Source organism: Quercus suber, unplaced genomic scaffold (genome assembly GCF_002906115.3).
Source record: "Quercus suber isolate HL8 unplaced genomic scaffold, Cork oak 2.0 scaffold_114, whole genome shotgun sequence".
Taxonomy (NCBI): domain Eukaryota; kingdom Viridiplantae; phylum Streptophyta; class Magnoliopsida; order Fagales; family Fagaceae; genus Quercus; species Quercus suber.
This window is the reverse complement of record NW_027069579.1, coordinates 1,147,841-1,160,846: the sequence shown is the minus strand read 5'-3', so window position 1 is coordinate 1,160,846 and position 13,006 is coordinate 1,147,841. Positions and strand designations below refer to the sequence as shown.

The window sequence follows — 13,006 nt, the reverse complement described above, 5'->3', positions numbered from 1 at the left end:
CACGGACAACTAGTCCAAATGATCCCACAAACTTCTGCAGTCTTCAGTGGCATGCCCATGGTCTTGGTGGTATTGACAATAGAGATTGTGATTGCGTTTCTCAGGGTTCCCTACCATTTTACTCGGCCACCTAAAGAATGATTCATTTTTTATCTTTTCCAGAACTTGATGAACTGGCTCCTTGAACACTGTATTAACTGCTTGAGCATTTGTTGACCCCGACTGCCCAGTGAAATCTCTCCACGCTTATTGTTGTTGTAACGATCCGACCTGAAGTCCTTCCTGTCCTGGGGGATAACCTTATCCTTACCCTTCCCTTACTGCTGATCTTCTTCAACCCTTTTATATTTTTTAATACGGTCCATAAGTTGACGCATGTTGGTGACAGGCTTGCTGAACAAGGATGTCCTTAAACCATGATCAGTGGGGAGACCCAGCTTAAACGTGTCTAGGGCCATTGCATTGAAGTTGCCCTCCATATCATTAAACATCTCCCAATATCTATCCGAATACGCCTTAAGGGACTCACCTTCACGCATGCTCAAGGATAGAGAGAAGACAAGGGCCTGGCCACCCTTTAGCATGTACCGAAACGTGAACCAAAAGCTTGAGTGAGCTCTTGGTAATAATTGATAGAGTCTGCTTTCAGGTTGTCGAATCACCTCATTGTCACGGGTCCAAGACTATAAGGGAATACCTTGCACATCAGAGTTCATCTCTAGAGTAGACAGCCATCCTTTGGTTAAAATGGCTCACATGTTCCACAAGGTCCGTTTTACCATTGTAAATAGTGAAGGTTGGCAGGTTAAAGCGCCAAGGAAGTTTTGCTCCTTCAATCCTACGTGTGAAAGGTGACCTAGAGATTTGATTCAACGCCTTACTCATGGCATCATTTCCCACCCCTCCATATGATGGCCTTTGAGGTTGCTTCTTGCGAGGGTGTTCATCTTCATATGAAAAAGATTCACTGATTGGAGTTCGAGACCTTTGTTCATAAGTGATGTCTTGTTCGTCACCCGAGTCTTCATTAGAATGCGAGGCAGTACGTTTTCTTTTCGCATGGCGCAACTCCCTTCTTAACCTTTCAATCTCTATCTACATGCTATTCTTCTCTGCATGAGACACATGACTTCCGCCACGAGGTTGAGTTCGCTCAGTGTGTGTAGTGTGCACACTGCCTTCATGATCTTGTCTCCGCTCCAAATTGAGAAAAGGGTCTATATGCTGGGACACCCCAGATTCTGCTGGTTGTTGCCCTGGTTCGGCCATGACCAACTGCTGCTGCTTCCCTTACACTCAAGCTCTTCCCACAGACGGCGCCAATTGTAGGGTTAGGATTTGTGGCCTAAGTCCAAAACAATGAATTTGTAGAGTATGGGTGAAAGAGCTAGGTTGATTATGGGATCAACAACAACTAATCACAACCCTCAAGCATAAACCAACATGAATTTACACGTAAAGAATGAATGTCCGAAGAGCTATATTATTGATTATGTGGTGAATACAGACTTTAAGGTTACAATAAAGCTCTTCCTCTCTCTTCTCTCCTCCCTTTCCTCAGGAGCTTCTTTCCTTTATATAACCTCCTTCTCCTCATCTCCATCGTCCACTTGTACCTCATCCTAAGTCCACTTGAGTATATGTCATGTCAAGTATCTCCTTTAGCTCTGTGTGAGTGGCGGTAGGTGAGGTTACACTGTTCAGGGGTCTTTTCCACATAAATGTGGCCAGAGAAGTTGCTGCAGAGCCTTAAATGCGGTGGTAGCAGCTTTTCCTTTAGATATTTCCTCGTTCTTATCTTCTCCAGATATACCCAGAGCTTATCTTGATCGTTGGGGTTGCTAAGAAAATCCTTCGGACCTTCCACACGCTTGATCAATCAGTACTATTCGCGTCCGAGGAATAAAATCTCCTCGGACGGAAGGCGGCCTCCTCGGATGGCAATCATCCTTCTTTCCGGGTATTCTTCTTCCGGATGGGCCTTGCCCTCACCATCTCCTTCTCTTCGGACGTACAGTAATCCTCACATAGGGCTCTAGGCTCACTATGTTAGATTGGGCCTTTTTCCCCCACAAATAATATTTTATTAAAATATAGTATAAAACAAATAATTTGATCATGGTGTTTTTGAAAAATAGTTGTGTAAAATATAAAAAATAAAAATTATATACTAAAATAGACATAAATTTTTATGAAAAATAGTTGTGTTAAAAAAAAATTCTTATAATAAAATAGCCATCAATTTTTAAGATGGAAAATGACACTGTTCTAACCCGGGACCAAAATCAAACCCGGCCCAACCGGTATGGAAAGTATAGCTCTAGCAACGGAACGAAATTGGAATTTAACCATAAAAACCCAACTATGTAGTTAATAGTCACTAGTTTCAAACTATATTTTTTACTAACATTTCGAGTCTAAGAGACTCGATTTAGGAACTATAAATCGAGTCTTTAAAGGTCGATTTTCATGTTTTGATCGGGTCTGAGTTGGCACTTTTTCCACGTGGCGTCCACATAGAAATCGAGTTTCTAAGACTCGATTTATAAGCCCATATATACTATCACCCTAACACAGTAAAGAAAGAAATCAGAAATCAGAGCCAAAAAAAAAAAAAAGCTGAAGAAGAAAGCCCCAGGCAGCGGCGACCCAGGGCCAGGCAGCGGTGACCAGGCCGCGCAAGGCCCAGGCCGCGCGAGGCCTGGCCGCGTGCGAGCCCAGGCCGCGCGGCCTCTTTCTCTCTCTCTGATCTGGTCTTTCTCTTTCTCTCTGATCTGATTTGAACTGATCTGATCTCTCTCTGATTTGGTCTTTCTCTCCCTCTCTGATCTGATCTGGTGAGGTGAGGCGCGTCTGAGACTTGAAATTTTTTGAAATTTTTTTGGTTTAGAAATCGAGTCTTTGAGACTCGATTTCCACGTGGTTGCCACGTAAAAAAAAATGCCACATCAACCCATGAAAATCGGGTCCCAAAAACTCGATTTATAGGCCCAAAATTGAGCCTCTTATGCTCGAAATGCTACTATGTTATATACTTTCCGAACCGGGCCAACTAACTATAAAGTTTGATTATTATGCCTAGTTAGCCAGATTCCCCCTAGCAACGCGGCAACACCTACACGCACACGGTCCACAGTGTCACACTCTTGGTCATTAAGGAAAGCATCAAGAAAAAGAACAAAACCCAAATCAAACCCAAAAGAAATCTCACACAAAAAGAGTCTTCAGAATATAGGAAGAAGAAGAGAAAAATGGCGTTGCAGTGGATGATACTGACGTACGTGGTGGCAGCGGAGGCGGTTATAGCTCTACTCTTGACTCTGCCATCACCAAAGGCCATAAAGTCTACAATCGTCTCTTTCGTTTCCCTCATTCTCCAACCTGCTCTCTTCATAGTCCCCTTCGCTAGCTTCCAGCTCCTAGGTCTCCTCTTGCTTTCTCTCCCTTTTTGATTTTTTTTTTTTTTCTGTGATTTTGACTTTTAGAGATGGTAATGGTTTTGTGATTTTGTTTGTAGATATTTATTGGAAGAAAGAGCATCGCTTGATGTGCACCTCTGAGATCTGCACTGCTTCTGAGAGAGATCGCTTTGAGAAATCCGTAATCTTTTTCTTCTTTTCTCTTACTTTTTTGTTGACTTCGAAATTGAATTTTATTGTTATATAATATAATTATTGTTAATTAAGTTTTGATTCTTTTCGAAAGTGTAATTGATTAACGGAGATGATGTAATTTGTGATGCTAACTTCGAAAGTTTCTGGGGCATTACAAAGTTTCTGGGGCATTACTAAGTTTAAGATGAATTCTTATAAATAATAATAAAATAAAACTAAGTTAAAGATGAATTTGAGCTTCGAATTTTAGATTGGGAGATTAGAAATATGGTTTTCTTTTTGTGTGTATTTTCCCCCTTGGGCAACTAGGAGAAGATTGCAATTTTTTATTTTTTAAGCTTACAAATGTTTAGGGCTTAATTTTAGAGTGTCTGTGATAACTGAAATTGCGAATTGGGGATTCCAAGCAGGGTACAAAAATATTTGACTAGAACATTTTAAGTGAGTTCATGATGAAATTTTGAACAGAAGTTTCATTGAAAGTAGGTATGTGGGCTACTTGAGGGAGAAGGGATGCCATATATATGGGTCATTTTGAGCCGAATTGTTTTATGTATTCAAGAAGAGGAACTCAGGTTTCACACACTCAATTATTAAAAAAAAATTTGGTTCCTTATTTTGCTCCATGATATGTCCTACTGCCAATGAATTACCCTTCAAATTGCACCTCCTTGCACCATATGAACAGGGTGGTGGTTGAGGTTCTGCATTCAAGACTGAATGAATGTGTAGATCCTTATCAAATCAAGTTCCTACTGAATTAATTTTACTATGAACAATAATGCAGTATAATTTAAGCTGCAACAATTGTACCCATTAAAAGGTTGCTACTCAACCAGATTGGAGGAAAAAATAGTCATTCAGATGTGTGTATTCTGCAATGAAGTTGGTTTCTAGTCCATAAATGGTAATGTTTGGTATCCTAATATAAATTAAGTAGGTTTGGGCAAGCTTGCCCAATACTAGTTATTATCCAAACCAATCAGTTTCTAATTATGCTTTCAGTTTATTTTTTTTCATTGATAAATCTATATTTTCCCTTTTCTAAGTTTGGGAAGATTTGGCCTGATACCAACTTTTCACTAGATTCAGAATGTTTAGTTTGCACTGAAGTTTATTAATTGCTTAACTGCAGATTTGCTATTTGGATTTTGTATGTTTTGGTTATGCATAATAATGAATCAATGCTAAATTTTCTGTCTGCTAGGGATGAAATTTACGTGGCATTTATTATACTCTGTTATCATTTGGCATATTTTTTTAAATAATCGGTTAGTTATGATTTATGAGGACCTAGCAGAAAGTTGTATGTATGTGTTATATGTGTAGTGTGTACCTCTCTTTTGAAGCTCTACTAGGGAATGTGATGTAGGATAGATGAGGCTGCTGTTTACATTTGCCTGTGGTGGGTTAACCTTAGAATTTTAGAAGGTTAGGGTTCAAAGATTCACCAAGGTTTTGAAATGATGGGGAATAGGGGCAAGAGCATTGTTTCTTGAAGCAAACAGGTTGTCAGAAATTTCTGGACAGAAGCTGTATTTTTGAATTTATAGCTTATTTGGTAGGTTATGTTAGGGGAAATATGTGGGGTTTTAAGTTATTGATAGTCAAGGAGAAGGGCTTAATTTGGGTTGCTAGAGACAAGAAAAGATGGACTTTTATTGCTGTTCATGGGCTTTGTGGATGGTGTTGTGAACGGTAATAGTACACCAATGAAGAGATTGGGGAAATGGGGAGGAGAGAAAGAGAGAGAAGAGTAGAACACTCCATAATGCAGTACAAAAGCTGTTGCCAATGAGCTCTAGCTCAGCTGGCGCATCCTCCCCTTACAAGTGCTTGCCAAATGAAGGGCAAGTTCGTGGGTTCAGGACCCACTTGGTGTGTGTATAACTTACCAATATAAAAAAATCCACTACAATAGCTTTAGCGGGCTCTGATACCATATGGATACAAGACATAAGCCTTAATGATTTTTATAACAATTTTGATGTTGGACTTTTAGGACTTTAGTACTAAATTAGGGTTCGTGATGAGATCTTGTAAGGTAAGACGATGAATGGAACAAGAAACAATAAGATAAACCCTAGGCATAACGGCAAAATTTCCCAAGTACTCACACTTAAGTAGGAGAAGGCAATCACGACTAGAAGGATTAGGACTCCAAATTTAATTTATTCTTAGAAAGACTAGAATTCCTAGTAACAAAGAAAAGTAATTATGGACTACTAACTCAAATAGAAAAACGACTCAAAACATAAAATAGTATTCATGGGCCTCTAGTACAGCCTATTCTAGAAAATCTAGAACTTACCAAACTACCCCTATTTTTAGCATAACTTTATTAAATTGAACGAGCAACACCTAAACTTACTGAATACTGAGATTCACTAGTAAATAAAGTAGTCTATGAAAGGTGCCAAGAAGGCCCCACATCGAAACTAGACCACAATTTTTTAATCTTTTAGTATTTAATCTAGTTCTTTCTCGAACTCTTTACTATCCGCATTACTCTAGGCACTCTTGCCTCGCATGTCACTCAATATTCCATTAATCAAGTTTAAATCTATGAAGCATATGTTTATACTTTATAAGCACTAAATGGATTCTTCCATTAATCAATTTTAGTTTCAAAGCCTTGACCGGTGGACAGAGGGAGATGCATCTTGGACAAGTTGGAGGAGTCCCAGAAATTGTGAGTATTCCCCAAGTCAATGAGGATCACCACCAATGCCTTTAATTTGACCCAAGATTCTCATTGCTTGTGGGCTAGGGTTCCCAATTAGGGCATGGAGAGAAATCTCCGATATTTCCACTCCTTGTTCTTCTTAAGGGGCAACAACTATTTCCTAAATGTATTCTTCTGAAAAACTCTCCACTTGCTCCTTTGGAATGGATTGAACTCCTTCCATAAACAACTTTTGTGTTTTGCAATTGTGCCATTTGTTGGTGCAATTAAAGCTCAATTCCTTATTTTTTTCTTTCCCCCATTTGCACTAGAGAGATTCTTTATAAGGGAACCTTAGGTTTTGAGTCAACCTTGACATCATACTTGGACTGGTATCTAGATTTTCTTGATCTCTCATCAAAGGTAAAAGTATCATCATGTGAGCCCATTAGTAATTTGGGTTCTTTTGTTTTTGTTTTTGTGTGTGTGTGTGTGTGTGTGTGTGTGTGTGTTTTCTTTGGTTTTTTGTTTTTTGATTTGTGGTTTTTTTTTTTTTTTAATTTTATTTTATTTATTTTATTGGTTTTTTATACCAAGAGTTTGTTAGCTCAACTGGCATCTCTTGGTGTTTCCAACGGAGCCATCCAAGTTTCAAATCCCCCCACCCCCATTGTAACTATCGTATTATCAAAGAATAAAAATAAAGCTGCTTGAGAATAGCATTCAAGGATGTTTTATCCTTGCTTAAGCTTCTGGAATCTGTTGGGGGACTGGGACATGAGAAATATATGGTAGTTTTACATGTTCTGTTGATATTAATTTTGATGTCCTCAGTTGGATTGATGTCAAAGGCTCAGGTTGCATTGAAAAAGTGGGGACACTTATGGGGGGAAGTGAGAAATTAATTCTAGCAGGGATTGATTGATTAATGTATGGAGTAAAATGTACTAAGAACTATAAAAGACATGCATGTGCATGTGCACACATACTCTCTCATTCTTGAATTGTGCATAATATTTCTAGGAAAGAGATATTCATATTCACTAGACCCATTGGTAAGTTCAAGATTTAAAAATGCTAGAGTTTCCAAAAGTGGACATGTTTATAAGGAGGCTTCATGCATAAGGGAGTAGCCCATAGTCGTATGCTACCTCCACCACTAGTTGTCTAGATCCTAGGCACAAATCCAAAGCAAGATTGAGTGAATAAAAAAAACACATATACCAGAGTAATTACTGTAGTTGCACATAGAAATTAAAAATATTTTATCACTATGAGAAACGATGCAATCAACTAAAATTATTAACATAATTGGAGTTCAACCATTCAAAAACAGTCATTTAGCATACCAGCTGAGAGAGCATGAATTGTATAAGACATAATGAAGTGAAGGATACCCCAATTGTTCCAGCCCTTCTTGTGGTGCTTGGGTATTGGGGTTAAAACCCACCAGCAGGTAACTCATGAAGACATTGACTAATAAAATAGTTCAACATATTTCATACCTTGCAAGACAGTGTGCGCCATTGCACTTTAAGCTGTGCCTGATTTTAGGCTTTTTGCCTAGGACATACTTAAGTGCTTCATGTGTTCCCTCAACAAAAAATTGTGCTTCATGAGAGCTTTGCTGCACTTTGAATTTTTAGTAACAATGACACACGCACAATGAAAACATGGTGGGATTTATCTTGGATATCTTGTTAGTTGCATACGTGGGTGTTTATTATAATGGGGATGATGGAGACAACTATGCTTCCATTCTAGACCTTGAGATTGATGTCTGTATTTCTCATATAATGCTGAGTAAGAGCATTCACATCAGTCCGTCTAAAATTTTCTGTCTATTTTACCATAAAAACCTAATTTTTCTATTTTACTAAGTCACTTTTCCAAAACACCCACATCAGATTATCTATTATATTCTATTTTATTTAAATAATATTATTTATTAATATCTATCTATTTCATTTATATATATCTCTCTCTCTCAAATCTCAATTCTAAGTCTCCAGCCCCCCCTCAACTCTCTTCCTCTCTCATATCCCAAACCCAAACACTCACACACGGTGGCAGATCCAGTGGCTGCCGCAGCAGTGGAAGATCCAGTGGCAGCAAATCCGGCAGCGGATCCGGATCTGTGAAAGTTGGGTTTTTCACATGGGTCTTTCGTTGGGTTTGGGATGGATTTTCCGGTGAGTTTGAATTGATTTTGAGTTGGGATTCCCGGTGGGTTTGGACTGTTTTTGAGTTGGGTTTCCGATGAGTTTGGATTAATTTTGAGTTGGGTTTTCCGGTGGGTTTGGCTTGATTTTGAGTTGGGTTTTCTAATTGCTTGTGTTGTTTGTTTAATTTTCTGTTGATTTTGGCTCGATTTTATGGTGGATTATCAATTGTTCAAATGGGTTGTGTTGGTGGTGGTTGCGTGGTGCTAGGTTGCAGTGGTGGTGGGTTGGTGGTTGGGTGGTTCTCCTCTTCTTCTTCTTCTTCTTCTTCTTATGTTCTGCTGCTGCTTGGCTGTTGTGGACGTTGTGGAAGAGAAGTAGTCTGACAGAGGAGAGATAAAAAAAGAATAAAGTATTATTATACACAGCTACGGTAAATATACACATTTTTACATCCACTGATGTGGGTAGTTTTGAGGAAAAATTGTGTAAATTTTGTCACTTTTTGTATTTTAGAAGCACTGGTACCCATTATTGTAAATGTGAAGCGTACTAATTAGGTGATCAACTGTGACTATTATTCTTTCCACAAGTGTGGTTCATATCATACCTTGATACTATAAAACAGTTGTCTTTTTGAGTTCTCTGTGCATTAATTTGTAGGATTGTCTCCAAACCTGTGGTGTCATTTCTTTACATAATGTAGGATTTTATGCCTTCTATTTTTTTTTTTTTTTTTTTTTTTTTTTTTTTTGGGGGGGGGGGACAGAGGGGTCTGGCATTGCAATAATATGTTTAGAAAGAGAGGTATTCGGCATTTTGAGAATATTCTTGTCACTCTATATATTTTTGAAGAGACAACAAAGAAATCTATTATCAAGCTAAAATAGAACAGGAAGGAAGGAGTTGTCACAGTGGTATACTGCACTTTCTGTTGGCTTATTTCCCCAACTTGGATAGGAAAATGCATTTTAGATGTATGCAATAGAGAATGCACTATGATACAACCTCCTATGTCTAGGAAAATCAAGAATATTGTTGATTTCCTACTGATAGGGAATTTGAAATGAACAGAACCTAATTGGGTCTTTCTTTTTCCTCTTAAAATAAACTCAAAGAATGAAAATTTAAAAACAATTTTACTACAATAAGCAGTGAGTAGATTATGGTTTAGCAATTATGGGATTGCATCTGCCAATGCACAAATGCCTTCACTATTGCCAGGTTTTAAATGGTATACCCATATATTGGTTCAAGTAAACACATGGATCTAATTAATGAGCTTTTACTCAACTGGCACTTCCTAAATCCTTCCCTTATAAGTTCCAAAGGGTGAGGTCATGGGCTCAAGACCCATTAGGTGCATATGTTACTTACCAATAAAAAAAAAAGTTAAGGACATGGATCTACATTGTAGTCAAGTTCTGTGAAGAATAAGCATGCTCAGGGGCAAGGTGTCAAGTGTTTGGAATGTGTTAGACATCTCTTGAACCCAAGACCTAGGGTTTATTCACCCAGTAAGCTTATTACTTAGCCATTGGAGTACAAGGTACATGCAGCATAGCCCTTGGGCCTTGGACACATGCATGACTTGTTGGCCTATCTTCTGTAATTTTAGAAAGTATGGTGGTTTTTGTATTCTTTTGAGATTTATAAAAGACAAGGATATATGAATTTCAGAATGTTGATTTTCATGGGATTTTAAAAGAATTGCATCTTTTCAAGGAAAAAAAAACATTAATAACAAAAACATCTGTTTAATTCTGTCCCTGTTGTTTTGGTTCCATCTTTTCAAGATTTGGCAATCTCCCATGTCAACATTATTTCCTGTGTATGGATGTGCGTTCGTACTTTGTAAGTTAAGTTGACTGGGCTAGATTGACTCTGTAGTATTTCGATAAGCTTACCTTGGAGTTGTCTTATGCAGATATACAAAGCTCAAAGGAATGTCATTCTGTGTGCTGCAGCAATTCTTCTGTATTGGTAATTGTCAATCAATGATATCCTTGTCATCAGATCCTTCATTAGGAGTCTGCAATTCATTGTCATCTGTGGTTCTTATGTCTTTGAATGTGGGTGCAGGTCTGTGTACCGCATTTGTAAGTATTACAAGGAGATTCAGAGCTTGGAGGCAGTGGAGAAGAGGTTTAAGGAGCATTAACTTGCTTATCCGTGCTTTTATATGAAATTAGTTGGAGATGAATGAGTTTATACTTGTCCACAGTGTATGAAAAACTGACATTACCTCTAAATCATGTCATGAACTTCATGTACTTTCAATTGTGGCCATGTACTATGTGCTTGTGGCATGTTCTTTTGTAGTGGTAAGCTTCTTGCTATGCATTATTAATTGACACTAAGTAATTCAGTTTCTGTTTTGTTCTTTTTGTTCTTGCTACTTGTTGCCTTGCATAGAAAACTATTTGTTCACCTTGAGCTTTTGGGGACTTTGTTTACCTCAAGATCTCTAATGTTAGATCAGCGATCAGTCTTGGATGAGGTTCATGTCATAGAAAATTTGTTTAAAGTGTTAGAGAGGAAGATGCACAGCAGTTTGACACATGGGAGTTCTCTATTCTCTTCGGTGGTCATGATAGGATTTTGTAGGTCAAGGATTTAGAATGGCATTGGGGTTGGTTTAGCACTGGCAAGATAATTGGGGAAATTGCAGTAAATTCACCTGTAGTGAGGCCTATTTTAATATGGGTTGATATGGGTTTATTTGTTAAAGTGAGGTGGGGTAGGCGCTGGTCAATGGTCATTAGAATTTGCCTACCCAAATTTAATAATTCCTTATTTTTGTTCACTTCCAGGTGCGATTTCATTTTTGATTTTATGTTTACTTTCAAAGCAAGATGTTAATTTCATTTTGATTCTTTATCTTAGAAATAATCTTTTGGTGGCTTCAGTGGATAGACCTTAGGTGGGAAATTGGTATACAAATAACGTCTATTGTAGAACAGACCATTAAAATTTGTTTCTAAATTTTGACTTGGCATGATGACTGCCTAAAATTTATAACACTGATTTCTTGGAACATTGAATGATTCTCTTGTTTCTCCTCGGTACACTTTTTCTTGGGGTTTCTGGTTTTTGTGATCTGCAGTTTGAGTTTGAAATTGGGGTTATCAATTTTTATCAAACCCTAACTTTTAGATCTTTATTTTAATTTTATTTTTTCCTGTTTTTAACGGTGAAATAAGGTGGGCCCCCTTGAGTGCATTAAGTGACAAAGTTCAAACAACGATAGACATTATTGAAATACGCCTAACTACATGTGGGTTTATTATAATAACACCTAAGATAATTCCATTATTGATCTGTAGGGAAGATCCTAGATCTGTGTCCAATTTTATAATGGTTATTGAACTTCAAAATTGCGAAGCAGTTTAGAAAGAAACAAACACTCGGATTTGGTACAAACTTTATTAAAATTCATTTACACTTTGATTGAGCGGCCAAGTTTCATGAAATCCTAAACAGAAACAAACACTTGGTCTATTTACTATATGCCAACATATATATATATATATATATATATAGACACACACACACGAGACTCTTTTATTTTGGGTTTGCTGTCATAATGTTTAAAAGTGAGATATATATAATATCCTAATTTTTGAGGATCTTTCTCTACATGAGTTTTTTTTTTTTTTTTTAATCATGCAAAGCATTAGAATTCAAATAGAAGAAGTTATTTGTCTAAAAGTATATATATATATATATATAATAACTGTGATATTTAAAAAAAATTAAGTAAGAAGTAAAATAACATGGAATAATGTTTAAAAGTGAAATAGAGATAATGGGTCTGTTTGGATTGAACTTATTGTTGCTGAAACTGAAAACTAAAACTGAAAATTGAAAATACTGTAGCAAAATAATTTTTAAATGTGTAAATAGTACTGTGGGACCCATTTTTAATATTTTTAGTGCGTGAACAGTGCATAAACAGTGTTTTTGTCTCTGTACAGTAAAATCATGTGATTTACTGTTCACTTGCTGGGAAAAAAAAAAAAACGCAAAACACAAAACATGGACTCAGCTTTTAGCTGAGTCCAAACGCCCTCAACATCCTAATTTTTAAAAATTTTCTATACATGAGAGTTGATAAAAGTTTGAAATTTTGAGTTTAAAATAAAAAGTGGTAATTCAAATTGTAGAAAAGAAAAAAAAATCTAAAACTTAGGAAAAGTAAATTACTCTTCTAATGTGTTTTTAAATTTAAAATTATTTAACTAAAATATAGGAGTATTTTAGAGAGTTTAAGAATTTATATGAGGATATTTTAGTACGCAAAATGATGAAACTTAAATAAAGAATCCTGTTATTAATAGTACTAGACTCATCACACACACTTGGCATGTGCCACTAGGCTCAAGGTAAAACCAAAAATCGATCAAAATAGGTTCAACGTTACAAAACATTACAAAGGAATCAAATACATACCTCAATAGAAATTAAGACCGGTCTTGTAGTCGATGATCTCTGTCTCTCTCGCCAAGCTCTTTGTCAATAACAAACACCTTTAAATATATACCTCAATAAAAATTCTTTTCTCC

At 37.0% G+C, this 13,006-nt stretch overlaps 1 protein-coding gene across 1 annotated transcript; it reads left to right on the top strand.

Moving 5' to 3' along the window:
- The first annotated feature begins 3,115 nt into the window (after positions 1–3,115).
- Positions 3,116–10,824, top strand: LOC112004319 (uncharacterized). Its single transcript, XM_024036546.2, has 4 exons — positions 3,116–3,423; positions 3,518–3,600; positions 10,369–10,424; positions 10,524–10,824. Exons 1-4 carry the CDS (start codon positions 3,252–3,254, stop codon positions 10,600–10,602), a joined length of 390 nt encoding a protein of 129 aa, XP_023892314.1. The 5' UTR covers positions 3,116–3,251; the 3' UTR covers positions 10,603–10,824.
- Positions 10,825–13,006: the final 2,182 nt, after the last annotated feature.